At 57.6% G+C, this 16,835-nt stretch overlaps 5 protein-coding genes across 5 annotated transcripts; 2 read left to right on the top strand and 3 right to left on the bottom strand.

Annotated features, from left to right (window-relative positions):
* Positions 1–339: 339 nt before the first annotated feature.
* On the bottom strand, positions 340–4,319 carry GUITHDRAFT_107722 (hypothetical protein; the record flags this gene model as incomplete). Its single annotated transcript, XM_005833440.1, has 3 exons — positions 340–3,486; positions 3,552–3,683; positions 3,747–4,319. The coding sequence occupies 3 exons, from the start codon at positions 4,317–4,319 to the stop codon at positions 340–342; spliced, it is 3,852 nt and encodes a 1,283-aa protein (XP_005833497.1).
* A 1,761-nt stretch (positions 4,320–6,080) lies between these two features.
* GUITHDRAFT_107721 (hypothetical protein) lies at positions 6,081–9,948 on the top strand (the record flags this gene model as incomplete). Its single annotated transcript, XM_005833439.1, has 19 exons — positions 6,081–6,159; positions 6,204–6,282; positions 6,335–6,395; positions 6,469–6,510; positions 6,568–6,724; positions 6,870–6,948; positions 6,999–7,044; positions 7,100–7,165; positions 7,222–7,278; positions 7,359–7,402; positions 7,453–7,504; positions 7,605–7,680; positions 7,980–8,103; positions 8,153–8,281; positions 8,451–8,567; positions 8,846–8,923; positions 8,983–9,075; positions 9,334–9,495; positions 9,675–9,948. 19 exons carry the CDS (start codon positions 6,081–6,083, stop codon positions 9,946–9,948), a joined length of 1,815 nt encoding a protein of 604 aa, XP_005833496.1.
* Positions 9,949–10,147: 199 nt separating this feature from the next.
* On the bottom strand, positions 10,148–13,116 carry GUITHDRAFT_107720 (hypothetical protein; the record flags this gene model as incomplete). Its single annotated transcript, XM_005833438.1, has 8 exons — positions 10,148–10,549; positions 10,671–10,783; positions 10,836–10,885; positions 10,930–11,036; positions 11,141–11,202; positions 11,281–11,392; positions 11,613–11,723; positions 11,872–13,116. The coding sequence occupies 8 exons, from the start codon at positions 13,114–13,116 to the stop codon at positions 10,148–10,150; spliced, it is 2,202 nt and encodes a 733-aa protein (XP_005833495.1).
* Positions 13,117–14,705: 1,589 nt separating this feature from the next.
* GUITHDRAFT_138245 (hypothetical protein) lies at positions 14,706–15,746 on the top strand (the record flags this gene model as incomplete). Its single annotated transcript, XM_005833437.1, has 1 exon — positions 14,706–15,746. The coding sequence occupies one exon, from the start codon at positions 14,706–14,708 to the stop codon at positions 15,744–15,746; it is 1,041 nt and encodes a 346-aa protein (XP_005833494.1).
* Positions 15,747–16,157: 411 nt separating this feature from the next.
* Positions 16,158–16,751, bottom strand: GUITHDRAFT_138244 (hypothetical protein; the record flags this gene model as incomplete). The annotated part of the gene is made up of 1 exon (XM_005833436.1): positions 16,158–16,751. One exon carries the CDS (start codon positions 16,749–16,751, stop codon positions 16,158–16,160), a length of 594 nt encoding a protein of 197 aa, XP_005833493.1.
* Between the last annotated feature and the right edge of the window lie 84 nt (positions 16,752–16,835).

Genomic DNA, 16,835 nt, shown 5'->3' with positions numbered 1-16,835 from the left:
GAGATAGACTGTATGCTTGGATGTGAAAAGACATGAGAGGACCTTAGCAAGACGGCTAGGAAGGCCTCCTCTTCGTCTGACGTACTGCATTGCCGCCTCGCAACACGTAAGGCCCGGTCGCCTTGATTTACAGGAGAGTTTTGTTAACTCGGCGCTATCTGACTGGCGGCACGGCTGGCATGCGATCAATCGTAATGAACTATATAAGTAACCGAGCCATAAATTAATATCAGTCGAGTTCGTACTACGGTATGAGCCCATGCCATCACATTCAAGAAATGAAAATTGTGCAACACTTCTACAACTTCATGATGCCGGGCTGATCTTCAGGCACCTAACTTACTCACATCTCAGGTTCCTATACGCTACATACCTCTTGTGCCCCTCCGTCGTCCTCAGATCCATAAACCCCTTCACCAGAAGCTGCAGCTCGCACACGTGCCCCGCTACCCCCAGCTCCCTCGTCCTCTCCGTCACCACCCGTAGGTTCAAAAGTACGTCCCTGTACCCCCCCGTCGTCCGCGCGTCGAAGCTCGGGTCCAGCCTGTTCTTGATCCTCATCACCACGATCTCGGGGTCTCCCAGGATCCGCTCCAGACACTCGCACAGGTCCTCGAGCTGCTCGAAGACGATGCACTGCCGCACCACGTCCAGCAGCCTCGACACGTCGTTGTTGTAGGATCGCACGAGCTTCTCCACCGCCCGATCCACGCTCTTCATCGGCGCCCATCGGATCCGCTGCTGAAGCTCCTCGTCCTCCTTCGCCTCCCTCCACCCGATACACTCCACCGACTCTTCGCTACCTGAAGGCAGAGCCGGGAACAAGCCCCTCGACTCCTCCGCCAGCTCCTGTACCTTCTTCCGGAAGATCGGGTCGGCAAACACCGCCTGCGCGTACAGCTGGTCTAGCGACACCACCCGCGGGTCCTTGCTCAGCGGCCACACGCTCTTGCTCGGCACACGCAGCGAGGAGGACCCGCCCTGGCTCCTCCTCAGCATCCACTCCAGCGGGCTCGACGACGACTCTAGCGGGCTGTCGGGGTCATGCACGCGGCTCTGAACCAGCGTGGTCGGGACTTGGACCTGCGAGACCAGCTGGCCGATGCGCTCCAGGGTCAGGCGGCTGTTTTGAGAGGAAGAGAGAGACTGCCAGAGGTCGTTGTACTTGAGAAGCTCCGACTTGACGTTGTTGAAGGCCTTTCGGACGAGCAATCCTCTACCTACGGTGAAGTACAACCATCCTGCAAGTAGCAAGTAGTTACTGTACCCGAAGTAATTTACGGTAGGAGCCGTTCTAAAGCCTTGAGTATAGAACGCGGTGCCACCAATGGAGGTGAAGATGCAGTAGAAGGGCAGCATAGCCATTGTGTACTGCTCTCGAAACTCGATCACCATCCCGAAAGAAAAGTCCCCAATGCCCCAAAGCAACGCAGTTCCAGTGGTGTCATCCCTAGCAACGAAAAAGCACATTTCGAGCACACCAATGACGTGAAACATGGACGCGAACATCGTCTTCGGTACCCGTCGATACCCTAGCCTTGCCGTCACTACCGCCAAGACGCATACAAGAGGCTGAACAAAGGAGAAGATCGTTGCAATTATCTTCGGTAGTAGAAACTGAACGCTGAAACTCATCCGAGCCCCCCTGTACGCCTCGCCCTCCTTGCACACTCCCATCCCCGGCCTCTCTCTGCACGAGAAGCTCGTCCAGTCCTTCCACGCCTTCCCCGACACACTCTCTACTTCCTCCCCGCTCCCCACCGGCCGCTCCAGTATCGAGAGGTTGAAGGCGATCGGGTCGTAGCCCGCCAGCTGGTTGTCAGGGTTGAGGCTGAAGTGCCAGCCGTTGGCCTCCGCCGGCGGAGCGAAGAAGAAGTAGAGCGTGTTGTTCACCGTCTTGGTGGACGCCGGAGATCGCTGGTTGCAGCTGTCAAGCATGAGAGAGAAGTTGGAGACGGAGGCGCTGGGAATGGAGGCGCGAGGAGCTTGATCGCGGTATTCTTGTATGTGCAATCTTGCGACATAGACGGAAGTAGCTTTGTTTTGCAGGAATCCGCTGAGATCAGAAGATTGGGAGTACATGTACGTCAGGAACGCTGCGACGGCAAGAAGCACGACCTGCGTCGTCAACATTTGCAGGCCATTGGTGACAGGTCTAGAGGAGAAGATGACGCTCGAGGTCATGGTATTCTGTATCCCGGTGACGATGTTTCGTAGCTTCTCGTCCATGATACCCCCCGGGTACTTGCCCTTGTACTTCATGAAAGAGCTCTGTGTGCATCCATCGAAAGCTTCATACATCTGCATCATCCATCGAGACTGTATTGTCTCTTCTTGACTCCAAACAAACGACGCAGACACTTGGCTCATGCTGACTTGGATTGACGAAATTTTCGTTTTCTCTACCAGCTCCGACATTGACCAAGTACCACGCTTTGCCCACCATGCCCTCTCGTACCTCAGTACCTGCTTCACCCCTCGGTACCGCAGCCGCCGCTCCCGTGTCGATAGCACATGCATCCCCATCACCCCCAGCCGCAGCTCGCACACGTGCCCCGCTACCCCCAGCTCCCTCGTCCTCTCCGTCACCACCCGTAGGTTCAAAAGTACGTCCCTGTACCCCCCCGTCGTCCGCGCGTCGAAGCTCGGGTCCAGCCTGTTCTTGATCCTCATCACCACGATCTCGGGGTCTCCCAGGATCCGCTCCAGACACTCGCACAGGTCCTCGAGCTGCTCGAAGACGATGCACTGCCGCACCACGTCCAGCAGCCTCGACGTCTGCCCATCGCACAGGCGGAGGATCTTGTCGATGGCGCGGTCGACGTTCTTGATTCTAGGCCATTCCACGTGTCTCATCAAGCTCACGTCCCCCCGGATGTCCTCCAGCCGCACGTACTCTCTCTTGTCATCCGCGCTCAGCCGTAGCGGGATCATCCCCTTGGCCTCCGCCGCAAGCCCCAGCGCCTTCTCCCTGAAGATGGGCTCTATCAGCACCGCGTGCGCGTACAGCTGGTCCAGGCTGTTGACCGGCCCCGCGGCCGATCGCTGCTCTACCACAAACGTCCCCTTTTGTACCGTCTCTGTGAGGCTTCGACCTCTCCCGTAGAGCGTGTGCAGCTGCCTCAGGCTCGACCTCGCCTCAGCGTCTCCTGCCGTCTCGTCTGCACTTAAAGGAGACTCGGGCCTAGATGCTGCATACTCCCTGACTTGCTCCGACAGGTGCTGGATCGCCTCCTTGCTCCTGTCTGCCAGCCCTTCCCACTCCCTACAAAACGCCGCCCGATCCCCCGCGATCATCCGCTCCCCCCGGTACACCAGCGCCCGTCGCAGCATCAAGACCATGCTCAGCACGATGATCACGATGATGCTCTGATACGACACCAACCACGCCCCTGCTGCACACGCGTACACCACGTTCGAGAGCAGCCCCAGCTCGATCGCCGACGACTCGCTGTACAGGAGCGGCCCGGGGAACAGAAGCACGTCCTGCACAGCACCCCCGTCAGTCCCCCTCCGCCGCCTGGAGCTCGTCGCTCCCCGCCCTCCCGTACCTTGACCGCGACGAGCAGAAACAGAAACGAAGGTGTCCCAAGCATCGTCTTGTGGTAATCGCCCCGTACCTCCAGCCGAAGGAATATCAGCATGTTGCAGGCCGCGTCGAGCGCTCCGAAGAAAACAAAGATCTGCAGCCCCCCCCAAGCCTCATGTCAGCTCCATGCTCCACCCCGACCTCCCGCCTGACTCACCTTGTTCACCCACCGCACTCTGTTCAAGGCTGCTCCGATCCCCGCCATCAGCAGAGCAAGCGGAGGGAAGAACCAGCTCAGCAGCTCCAGACGCGCATCCCAGCCGCACGACACGTTGCTGGGTATGGCGTGCGGCTCTAGGATGACATGCACCGAGCTGATGGCTGGGAAGAAGAAGTCTTGCTGCCGGAGAGCTGCGACCTCGTATATCCTCACCACCAGCCAAGGCACGGCCACGAGCAGAGCGATGAGCTGACCGGCTCTCGAGGACATGAAGGCGGTGATAGGCTCCCATGAGAAGACAGACAGGAGAGGATCGTGACGGTAGACGTGCCTGTCCTTCAAGGCAAGGTCCATGAAGTTACCGGGCTGCTGGGTGTAGTTGCGCACAAACGCATCTAGGAAAGACGCGTGGTTGACCTCGATGATGCTTGATTCCCCAAGACCACTCGGCTCGATGTCAATGGGCACGCCATCTTCGAGCTGTTCCTCTCGCGTCGAGGAAGTCACTTCGACGTAGGCATGTGGTCGCAGGACGTCCTCAGGGGAGATGATAGTTTCCATCTCTTGCATTCCTAGGGCGCTGGGTTGCAAGGGACGGAGAAGCTAGAGGAAGGAGGTTTCATGTGGCTCGGCGCTACTGCTTCTTGAGGGCCTTTCACGATCTAGGCAGCAATTTTGTGAAGGCGTTTCCGCCTAGCCCATTGAAGCAGAATTACGGTAGTCTAATGTAATTTAGATTGGTTTGGCGTTTTCTTCCGCACTGTCGCTTACTGGCTCCTTGCTTCGAGTTTTAACCTCTCCAATTGTTTGTTTTTATCCCTTACTCCTTTGGTGATCTTGTTGCCGGGCGGCCAGTCTTCCCGCCTTCCTGCCTGTATCTTCACTCTCCTGTGGTCTTCTCCTCTCGTTCTGAACCCTTCCTCTCCCCCCACCTCGTTTGTTGGGTTTGTTGCTCCTCCCTTCAAGGTTTTTCCTCTTCACACGTTGGTCGACTTTTACCAGAACTGTACCACCTCCTGGGTAGTTTCCCTTCAGCTACAGGGTGGGGGGTACATCTATTAAAATGTCACATGTATATAAAGTTGCTTTGTAAACAGGGGGTGGGGTCATTTTTTCAGTCAGGGAATTTTCTATAAAGGTAGTAGAAAGTGGGTGGGGTACCTTATAAATTCTCCAGATTTTATGCAATTTGGATGGGTGGGTAGGGTAAATTTTTATGTTCTGTATTCTGCAAATCTCCGCACAACAGAGGATTTTGATGGGTGGGTGGTCCTTTATTAGAAGTCCTCATACAGCAGATGACAAGGGTGGGTTTATTAGTTTATGACCGAATAGGGGTGGGGTGGAAAGAAAATACCACAGGTGGGGTAGTGGATGAAAAACTTTACCAAACAAAAATACTTTTAAAAAGCATGACCGCCGTCCTCGTATGGCTGCACTGGTCATTTCAAATCTCCCTCTATACTTTGAAGATTTTTATGTGAAAGGATGGAAGTGTTTCAAGATGTCGAAACTTCAACTGGCGAGGTATATGACTGTACAGCCAAGACCTGCGATTTCTCAATTGAGCTCTCGATGTATTCGGGGGAACATCTCACCTTGTCGTGATGGAACTGGAAATGTTTGTTTGCCCGGTTCATTGCATGAAGTCATTTTTTTTTTTTTTGGGATCAAAGTTCACTCATCTGAATCGATAGTTTACTCAAAGTTAAGTTAAAAATCAGTACGAGGACAATGAGGAGAGTGTGTGGTGATAGGAGTCCGTGATCATCTACTTTTTTTTGATTTGTAAACCATTTAAAATTATTGTAAAACGGTAACGCCCGGCGGCCGGGTTTGGCCGGCCCGGTGGCAGTAGTACCCGGCACTGCCCCGGCCCGGGCCTACCGGCCGGCCCGGGCACCGTCTTTTTGCTCAGGAAAGATGTGAGACTCGGAAGGTTTATTTTTACTCAAAATTTAGTAGGCTTTCTAAAATTGACTGAAAATTCTGAAGATGGCTGATGAAGGAGGTAGGTGGAGTAGGAGGGTATGAGAGGAAGAGGAGGGGAGGAGTGTGGAACATTTGGCAGCTTCTTGCATGCGCTTGATGGCTCTTGATCTGATCTGGCGTGCAGAATGGCGTTGATGGAGTGAGAATGGGGCTCCCTGGTTGAACGAACTGCTTGCATTCTCCAATGCAGAGGGGGGAATGGAGCGATACCCATCTCTTCTCCTTGGAGGATGACATCATCTTGCACGCATGGCCCGAAACCCACATCATTGCAGGTGACTGCTTCAGAAGAAGAATCCTGCTCTCTAATCCAAACGTCGCCCACGGAACCTCATGATGATGGCAGGACTCCGGACCTGCTGGCGCCTCTACAGGCTGCTGCCGTCGGCTCCTAAAGTCCTCCTCTTCTCTCAGACCGGTTTGACGACGATGCTCGTTGACTTTATCTCACAGTGAGTACAGGAAGAGATTGTCCGACAGCGACAGTGAGCTGCTTGTCGAGGTTCGGGGGGAGGATTTCTATCGTAGCCCAGTCCTACAGGTTCTTGATGGTTCCCGGGCTCCTCGCTCGCCCATAAGGCTCTTCTTTACAGCGCAAACCTTCTTCCTGCCCTGGTCAATGCTCTGGAGGGAGGACTTCACCTCGTCCACATGGTGAGCGCGCTCTTCCTCCCGAACCTGCATCCTGGCTCGTTCGCGTTTGTTGAGGACTCACTTGACTGGTAAGGACTTGCGTTCCAACAACATCGGCGCGCAGGGGATGAAACTGGTGAGGATTGGAGGAGGCTGAGAGAGACCGATCTGAGTCAAGCGCCCTCCTGCGCAGCTTCTGGACTCCTTCTGCAAGACGCCTCGTGCAAAGGAGCTCAAGTACCTTAGCCTGGACCACAACAACATCTCGGATGAAGGAGCGCTGCTGCTGGGCGATCTTCTGCGGACTTGTCCTCTTATAGAAACGCTGAACGTCGCCAACAACGGGATTGGTGAGGGATGAAGAGGGGGAGGATGGGGGCGGGGGGGGAGGGAAGAGGGAGAAAGAGGAGGAGGAGGAGGAGGAGGAGGAGGAGCTGTTGCTGGCGGTGGAGGCAGTGAAGGAGGTGGTGGCAAAGACTCTTACGCGTTTCCAAGGCTACCATGGGGCTGCCGGGCTGGCTCAGTCCCTGCCGCATTGTAAATACTTGTCGGGGTTTGATATCGGGGGGAACGGGTGGGCGTTCCGATGTCGCCATGTGAGCCTGGTAAAGTGCTTCCCTCCAGGTTCGGCGATGAAGGCATACGGGAGATGTCAACGTTCCTCGGTCAGGTCAGCGCGACTTCCTGGCTGTCCTGCTGTCGGGCCCGTCCTGACTCCGGGGCAGTGCAAGAGGCTGAAGCAGCTCTCCCTGCGATTCAACGAGATCCATGTCGATGGAGCTGAGAACCTGGTCGACGAGAGCAGTCTGCTCGTCCTTCCTGCAACGGCAGCTGACGTTCACGCCAGGCCGAGCATCTGCCCCGTTGCGACTCGCTCACTCACCTACAGATCTGTCGGAACAAGGTGACTGTCTCTCTGCCTCCTTCCCCCCCCACCTGCCCCTCGCACGATCAGGCGGCCCTGACCCTCCTCCTCCCCTGCAGCTCGAATGCTCTGGAATAAGACACATCTCGTCCTGCCTTCCGAGGTCGATCTGTCCTGCGGTTGTGCATGAGGGAGACTGATGGGAGCGAGCAGATGCAATCAACTCTCCTTCCTTGACCTCTCTGGGACTTGCATCTGCAATGAGGTGCTGCTGCTGCTGCTGCTGCTGCTGCTGTTCTTTTTCCTCCTCCTCCTCCTTTTCCGTTCTTTTCTCAGTCTCCAACTCATTCTGATCAACTCGAAAGGGTGCCGCCATCTTGGCGGAATGCATTGTATTGTGCAAGAAGCTACAACATTTGGACCTCAGAGACAACAAGATCGGTGAGACATGATCGGTTTCTCAAGCAGAAGATTGGAGCAAACATAAGGGTCTCCCAGTTGCTCCAATCTGTGCATATCTCTTCAAACCTCCATTTTTTTCAATCACCCCCCCGTCTCCTCTCCTATTTGCTCCTTCTTGACGCCCTCTCGCCTCCCTGTTCTCTTCATTCCCTTTCTGACTGTGCCACCCGCACCTCTGCCGCTCCCCCTCGCTCCTTTCTTTCCCCTTCCCTCCCCTCTCTCTTCCCGCTCGCCTTTACTCCCTGCATTTTGAGTCCTCATGCCCTGCGCACCCGCAGGTGTGGAAGGAGCCTCGAGGCTCTCGTCGTCTTTCAAGCACTGCAACCTCCTCGAGTTCCTGGACCTCAGCAAGAACGGCCTCGGAGATCAGGGTGTGGAGGGCTTGTCCTCAGGACTTACCTGGTCCCCTCATCTGACTTGACGCGCCGGGAGCCTGACGGCCTGCTGGCAGGTGCGAGAGGCTCGTGCATCTTGCCCTTGGGATGAACGGGTTCGGCGATCGCGGTGCCACGTCCTTGGGCAGACAAGTCCGATCCTCCTTGCAGCACCTCTTCCTTGCCAACAACAAGATCTCTGACCGGTGAGGCACCACGGCGTATTGGCTTTCCCTCCTCTTCCTCCTCCTCCTCCGTCTGCCATGTCCACCCTCGACCTCTTTTTCACGGCCTCTACTCTTCTTCCTCTTCAGTCCTTCGGCTCTTCCCTGCTAACTTGCTGCTACCTGCTTCTTGCTGATCTTTCTTGTTCAGGGGTGCCGAGGCTCTCTCCTCGAGCTTGTGTGGATGTCCCGAGCTCGCGATTGTTGATCTTCGATGGAACAAGATCGGAGCTAGCGGAGGAGCACTGCTGGGAGAACGACTGTCTAGGTGAGGAGGAGGAGGAGGAGGAGGAGGAGGACGAGGAGGAGGACGAGGAGGAGGACGAGGAGGAGGACGAGGACGAGGGGATGTGCAGGCAGCTGAGTTATTATGGCAGCTGTGTGAAGTTGGCAACGGTGGACATGAGCCATAATATTCTGCGAGCAGATGGATCAGGTGGGGCAACCAGAGTGGGGGAGGGGGAGGACAGGGACGACGACGAGGACGAGGAGGAGAGGAAGGGTGTACGAGAGGATGGGAGGGCGGGTCTCAGGAGGAAGAGACAGGGTGAAGCTTGCTCTGGCAGTGAACCTCGTGGCCGGTCTTGCTCGCACATCGTCGAGCTCCAGCGTCAGGCATCTCGGGTGAGGGGCTGTGGACCTTGTCCTCCCGAGAGATGTTGATCTCTCCCTCCTTCCTGCAGGCTGCGGCACAACCTTGTGGAAGACGCTGGGCTGATTGGCTTCTCTCCCATGCTGTCCTCCTTGCGCTCGCTGGCTATCATCGACCTCAGCTGGTGCCTGCTCGCCCCAATCCCCTTCTCTTCGTCCCCCTTCCCCTCCCCCTTCCCTTGCCCTCCCCTTTCCCTTGCCCTCCCCTTTCCCTTTCCCTCCCCCTTCCCTTCCCCTCCCCTTTCCCTTTCCCTTCCCGTCCGCTCCCCTTCTTGTCTCCTTCTCCTCTCCTTCCTCTTCCTCTTCTTCTTCCCGTTGCCCATTACCCTCCCGTCCCCCTTCCTCTCCCCTCCTCCTTCTGAGTGTCTTGACCCATCGGGCAGCAACCGGATCGGGAACCAAGGAGCTCTCGCTCTCGCAGAAGTTCTGCCAAAGCTGCGCCAGATCGTCCGGGTTGACCTGCGCGAGAATGGGATCGGCGACTTCGGAGCGATGGCGCTGGCGGAGAGCTTGCCCTGTTGTCCCGCCCTCTCTTCTCTTGACATGTAGGAAGAGGCGAGGGAGGAGGAGGGGAGAGGGGCGAGGGGCGAGGGAGGCAGCGTGTGGAGATGACGGGGAAGGATGGCACAAGTGAGGAGATAGGAAAGGAAACGGGAGAGCAGCCGTGAGAGAGGCGGAGGCGGAGGATCGGGAGGGCAGAACTTCTCTGACAAGTGTCGTGCAGACGCATCAACTGCTTCGGGGCGGCGGGGGCGAGGAGTCTGCGGATGGCGGAGGAGAGGAAGAAGAGCGTGACGATCAGCATGGAGGGATGGGAGGAGGGAGTGGCAGACACTTCCCTGACCCGCTCCTGGTCGCAGCACGACATGGCGCGTGATCGCTTCCTGTCCTTCGAGCGCGGCGTCTTCATGATGGACCGCAACGTGTGGGTAACGCTGTTCGTGCTCGTGAGCATGTGGCTCTTCAACCTCTACAACACCAGCAAAAGTACAAGCTAACGCCATCCGATGAGGTCGATCACACCGTGTTGCCTCCTCCTCACCTACAATCATTGCCATCCCCATCCCTTCCCCCCTTTCCTCCTCTTCTGCGGCTTCTCTGCTCTACCTGTCACTCGCATTCCGATTTGGTCACCATCCCGGGTCTGGTCGCTTTAACCGCGTTCATTCCTCATCATCCCCTCCCCCCGGGCTTGTCTCAGCTATTGTTCAGCATAGACGCGTTGGCCTCCCAGCTCAACGGACACAGCAAGGGGCTCGGCCGGTCGCTTGCCATGCCTGCGAGCTCCTCCTCCTGCAGGCTAGTCTCCAGCACACCCCTGCTGCTCGACCCTCCCAACTTCTTGCTCGCCGCCCTCGAGTCCTCGCTCGACTTGAAGAGGAAGGAGGATCGCTCGGAGACCAGTGCGGGGAAGGAGAGGAGCGGGTCGGCAAGGAGATCAGCGTGCTCGGCATACCGCGACCCCTCTGCTCCCGCATCGCCTCCGCCGTTGAGCCACTTGACGCGCGTGTGAGGAGGCTGCTTCTGAGATGAGGAGGACGAGGAAGGGAGGGCGGAGGGAGCCGAACAGAGAAAGTTTAGGGCCTTTCTCTCCATCTCCTGCAAGGAAGTCAAGGAGGGAGGGAGGGAGGGAAGGAGGGGAGGGAAGGGACGAGTTGAGTAAAGGAAAGGAGGGGAGGAAGGGGAGGTGGTAAGGGAAGGAAGGAGGGAGCATCCTCACAGTCTCCATGGCTTCATCCTCATCTTGTCGATCTTCCTCCTCTCTGTTCTCCTCCGAGTCTTGTCCCTCGAAGGTCGACACAAAGTTCGCCCCTTCTGCCTGTCGACGGTCTCCTGGACTGCTCTTCAGTCCCTTCCACTTCCAACTCCTCCTCTCGTCCCCTACCCGCAAAGGCCTCTGACCGTAGCTTCTTTCTCTCCACCCACACACTCAGCCTGCGCCTGGACGTCACTGCCGCCGCGAGCTCGACGCTCCTGACCTCTTTTCTCTCAGGTTCGCGATCCCCCGGAAGCATCCCTGCTCCAGCTGACTTTCTTTCCTCCATCCGGTCTTCCTCCCGCACACCTCGGCGAAGGAAAGTTCTGCCTGAAATGTTCTGGTTTACTCCTCTCGTTTCTTCTCCTCTCCTTCCCTTGAATCTCTAACGCTCCACACTTATGCCCCCCTCCTCCCTCCTCGACAGTGATTACCTTGTGGTTGGCTGCCTTGACGTTGTCAAAGACTCCAAGGATTTCGAAATCACCGCCACCGCCTGCGATAAATGAGGATGAACAGCAGAAGCAGAGGACGAAAGACTGAAGATGAAGGAGCAGGAGCAGCAAGACTGAACCTCCTCTTTCTCCCTCTCCTTCAGCTCTCACTGCCACGTAGACATGGTCGCGAGCGTGAGCTCTGGACACGCAACGAGATCGCTTGCGGAGATACGACCTCGCCTCCATCGTCTGTTCGACCAGTTCAGTCCCCCTTGAAGAGGAAAGGAAGGACCAAAGGAAGGAACAGGAGGGCAGAAGGGCAGGAGGGTAGAAGGGTAGGTGAGGACTTCTGTAGCAGAAGGGGTGGGGGGGATGGAGAGCGGAGGAGGAGGAGGAGGAGGAGGAGGAGGAGGAGGAGGAGGAGGAGGAGGAGGAGGAGGAGGAGGAGGAGGAGGAGGAGGAGGATCACTTGAGTCTTTGCCGTGAGCCTCTGCTGCTTGACAAGAGCCTTCCTGTTCATCAATTCCACCACGGACGAGGGGAAATTTTCAGGAGCTGGAGAAGAGATGGACGAACCAGACTGCAGGGATACATCAGCTCCCCTGAAGAAGAGAGAGGAGGGAGGAGGGAGGAGGGCGTGGAAGAGGCTAGCAAGTAGAGTAAGGTCGAGGCGGAGGAGCAGGACGAAGAAGAGGAGGAAGAGGGGCACAGGAGTGTCGGCCGAGCACCTGTATCAGGTCATGGTTGTGAAAACTCAGGTCAGTTCCTATGGGAGCATCTCGCACAACCCATCCTTCCTTCGCCTCCTCCAGCTCGACCTTCCAGGGACAAGCGCAGCAAAGGGCGATGCTGTCTTGGAAGCTGGTCTCCTGCGGCCTCCCCGACCGGAAGCAGGACAGGTACTGCCTCTGTCCCTTCTTGGACGACGATTTAGTCCAGCTGCTGCTGATCACCGCCCACCCTCCTCCGCCAGTGCTCTCGTCGCACGTCCAGCGGTTGATGCTCGCCTTTGCCTGCTCAAACGAGTCCCAGGGCCCCTGCGGCATCCCCTGCGGCAGCACACACTTCCTGAGCCGCCTGATCTCCTCCTCGCTCCTCAAGCAGACCAACTCTTCCTTGCCCTGCTGCTCTTCAGCCAGCTGCTTTGACCTCCAAGCGCTCATGGCCTCTTCATCGTGGAAGTGGTAGGACAGATCCTGCAGGCCAACCGAGTCGCGGAGAGTCCAACCCTCGGACGACAGCTCTATGTCGATCCTCCAAGGGCATCGCTTCCACGGCATGTTGTTCTTCTTCCTGTACCACGTGCAGCACAAGGAATGTCGCGGCCCTCGCACGGAGTTTCCCTCCTCCTTCCCGCACCCCACCACAGCAAACCCGACCTTTCCCTCCCCCCACTCGAAGCCCTTGGCCCATTGCCCGATGTGATACTTGGCATCTATGAAAGTTTCCCAAGGCCCTGCGGGGAAGCTGTCAGGTACGATGCACTTCCTTTCCGCCCTGATGGCATCCAGGGAGCGCCGGATCGGGAGCTCGCCATCCGCCTGCTCCCCGACGAGCTGCTGCGCTCCTGCTCCTTGGAGGCGCGCGCGCAGGTGTGACACGTCAGGGATCCCGACGTGGCTGTGCTTGAGCAGGTCGCACCCCTTGTGCGCCTTGCGAACAATCCACCCTGCTGTGGACTCTTCAAGTAACAGACCCCAGTTGCACCGTGCCGGTCCCTTGAGGCGAGTAGCCGTGCACAGGAGGCTGTTGCGCCGCCCGTGCCTTCGGTTGGACGGGTCGCCTCCTGACGCACAGACCGTGAAGCCCTTGGAGGGCTCTCCTTCCACGTCCTGGTGGGACGCCCACCACCTGATCTGCTCCTTGGCATCTTCAAAGCTCTCCCATGGACCCGCCGGCATGCCGCCCGGGAGGTCGCATCCCCGCTCCTGGACCACGACCTCGTACGTCCTCCTCCTCTCAGACTTGGACATCCTGAGACTGAGCGCAGTGCGGTCACTGGCAGTCCCCCCTCCTCCCGTCTCCCTCCCTCTTGCCCTGCCCCGACCGTGACATCTCCCAAGCAAGGGACTGAAAGAAAAAAGTCACGCCCCGGCCGGGCCCGCGCGGGCGGCACCGTGAGGCCCCCGGATGGCGTCCGATACGGTCACGCCGGGCCGGGCGGCGGCGGCCCGGGCCCGGCCGGGACTCCATTTTGAAGCCGGCGGGTCCGGCCGGCTGAGCGGCGGCGGCCGCCCAGCTAGGGCTGCGGACAGTCCCCCGGCCGTGACCGCCGGCCCGGGCCGGGCCCAGCCGCGGCCTGGCACCACCGGCGTCTTAGTCAAATTTACTGGCATTTCAAGTGCCCCGCCGGCCGCCGGCGGCGGCGCCCTCAACCGAGTCACGCGGCGGCCATTCACTGATACGGTCGGCTGACGGTGACTCACTGTTAGCACTAAGTCATTCAAGTCAGCTGACCGTTCTGAGGTCAAACCGCGTTAAGTTTCTTCCGATAGTATGTTCCGAAGTTCGGGCTCAGTGACTCGAGAGGGCCGGCCGCGCGGCTCGCGCGCTGCCGCAGTGCCGTTCACGGTTTATCATGAACTCAGTGGCACAGGCTGGCCGCCCGCGTGGACCGGACCGTCCGGGACTCGTTACCGGAGTCCCGGGCGCCGGACTCCGGGAGCCCGGGAGCACGGTACGGTACGGTACGGCCCCGCCGTGCGGCCTGTTGTCCACGGTGTCGGACTGATCGGACGCCCCCCCCCTGGCCCGCCGGGCCGGGCCGGCGGACCGCCGGGCGTACGCCGGGACGGTCTGAGTGACCCGCGCGAGTCCCCGGGCCGCCGCACAGTGACGCCGGGTCCGAATGATCCCGGCGGGGCGGGCCCGACCGGGGGTCATGGCGTTCAACCGTGACGGGCCGAACCTGTTCAGTACTCAAAACTTTGAGTAAACACGAAGCTGAAAGGGGGCCTAGTACAAGTTACGATTTTGGTACTTTCTTCAACCACATTTCCTTATGAAACTACAAACATTTTTAAAAACAATCCTGTAGAAATTGGTACAGATACATTGATATAAATATTTTTGCAATGTTCAGCGGTACATTGCTGCCCCGAGATATCTCGTCTTAAAACTAGCTTGATTTTTAAAATGGGGCGCAAGGGCCTTTTGCGCGCCATGCTGGGACGCGGAGGGGTAGCAGCAGTCGGAGGTCAACAAAGAGGACGGGAAAGAGGAGGATGAAGCAGAATCTAGGATACTATCTTCAAGGACAAGGTATATCTGATAATTGAGGAAAGATTTGGGGGCAGAATGATGTCAAAGATCTGGGTGTGGTTCTGTTTTGAATGCCCAGAAGGACGTGTTGGTTGCTGAACTTCCAGCGTTGTATCCGGTAATGCAGTGGTGTAGGAAGACTGATAGATTTAAATGCCCCAGTCTGTCAGCAACACTCTTTCTTCAGCTCTTGTCTCTGCAATGTTGCAACAGTGCAGACTGTGTTGCGAGTTTGGGACTTTTTCTGCCCGTATCGGATAGTTTTTGGAACGGCAACGGCTTGCATTCCAAACCTCAGCACATGCATCTCGATCATGATGCTCGTGTTGTGAGGGATTGCTTCTACTGCAGATCGAACTGTGTTGAGAAGGGCCTGGCGGCCAAGGATTCTAACGGTGCGCCGTGGCTAAGGTTTATGTGTAGCGGGTGCTCTAAGAGGATGATAACCTCCAACTCATCTTACGAAGCCTTGCCCCTGCGGTCTCGTTGCTTCTACTGCACCAGAAAGGTCTCCACTTCCATGGCCAGGAGGTATGGAAACCTGGAAAACCGCCTCTGCTGCTACCACATAGACATGGCAGACGAGATGGCTGCGCAGAAGTTGCGCAAGTCATATGTCTCCTCTCAACTAGTGGAGAGTGCCTGCCACCTGAATCTTCCTCCCAGTCATGCTGTAGGTTGTGAAGCCTGGGGTGAAGGAGCTTGCTCGGAATCTTCAGCGCCGTCCATGGCTGACAGGAGCTCTGACGCTGGGCAGCACATGCTGAGACCGTACACAAAGCAGAAGCCGCGGGCATGGCAAGAGACGAAGCGAGCAAGGAGTCTCCGTCATTACTCTGCCATCTATTACGTTCGGAATCGAGAGAAAGTGCTGGCAAGGAGGAGAATCCGGAAGGCGATTCATAATCTGCAGTCTTCAAACTCAACGGTCAGCTCACCGCAGGGCCTGGAGGCTCTTGCGAAGAAGCTAGAGAGCAATGAGCTGAAGCTTGTCTTTTGCTGCTGTCATGCCGAGCGTGGGGAGAGGAAGGGACGCATGTCGAGCAGCATGAGTGGGGGAGAGCTGAACCAGCCGGCGGAGGACAGGACGGTTCAACATCAACAATCTGTTACTGCAGGCTTGTTCGATAGGCTGCAAGGTTACGCCGAGTGCAAATGGTGCCTGCGCTATCACCATCACATGCAACGTTGCCAACAACTCTCGATGCAGCAGTTGCTTCCTGGTGCTGAAAGCAAGCAGTACGCCGAAGACAAGGAGCAGCTGGAGTTTGAACGAGAGTGGTCGAGGAGGAAGCAGCTTCTCGGGCTCGACTTTGATTTCTTGAGCAGCCTCTCCTCTTGAGTTCGCGCCCTCTGCTAAGACGACGTGGTTCCTAGAGCATGGAGCAGCGCCCGCACATCCGACAGCGAGTTGTTCTGCCCACAGCCGTCAGAGTTGAAGGAGTTGTGAATGCTCAGATTACTTCCCCGTGGTGACGTCGCACCATCGCAATTGCGGCTGCTCAAAGTCTCAACATCCTCCTATCCCTCATGTCAATCTTTCTCACCTGTAGATTCTGCCTGCCATACATCCTCGTCTCTCAGTAAAGGCTTTATCCTCCTCGTAAGTGTGTCCGCCATCGCCCTGCCAACTCAAATCAACTCCCACTCGTCCTCCCATCCTCCCCGCCCCCCCCACACTCTCCTCTTCCTCCTCCCCCTCCTCCCCTCCTCCCCCTCGTCCGCCTTTCTCTCCCCATCTTCCCCTTCCTCCTCAAGCTGAGCCTGATAACCTCAGTGCTTCCTCCCCACTCGATGAAGAGTCGGCAAACGTCTTGTCTCGAGGGATCACGACCACCCCGCTGCCGCTCGGGTACTCCACTGCACATGGCTGCCTACACTGTGCGGCTCTCAGCGGCTGAGGAGGACCACTTCCCCTAACCATCCTCGCTCTCCAGCAGCATCCCAGCTCCTCGCACTCCATCGCCGACATGTGCGGCCATCCACATCGCGGGCCGTCATCGGGACAGTCCTCGCAGGAAGCACGAGAGGGGAGGATGTGGAGGCCGAGGGGAGGAGCTCCCAGCACAACTACAGGAACGCCAGCAGCGAGGGCGTGCAGGAGGTTGGGTTGGAAGTAGGTCTGTCCATCCATGGTGAAGCTGAGGCATACCTTTTGCAGGGTGAGGAGGAGACGAGCAAGAGGAAAGATCCATTGGAGGAGGAGGAGGAGGAGGAGGAGGAGGAGGAGGAGGAGGAGGAGGAGGAGGAGGAGGAGGAGGAGGAGGAGGAGGAGGAGGAGGAGGAGGAGGAGGAGGAGGAGGAGGAGGAGGAGGAGGAGGAGGAGGAGGAGGAGGAAGTGGACCATTGATCTCAATCCTCACGGAGGACGTGGAGTGGGTATGTTATGTGTCAGTCTTGCAGTTGTGATGATGCTGTATTCCCTTCAGAA

This window comes from Guillardia theta (assembly GCF_000315625.1).
Source record: "Guillardia theta CCMP2712 unplaced genomic scaffold GUITHscaffold_30, whole genome shotgun sequence".
Lineage (NCBI taxonomy): Eukaryota > Cryptophyceae > Pyrenomonadales > Geminigeraceae > Guillardia > Guillardia theta.
This window is presented reverse-complemented; position numbering and strand designations above follow the sequence as displayed.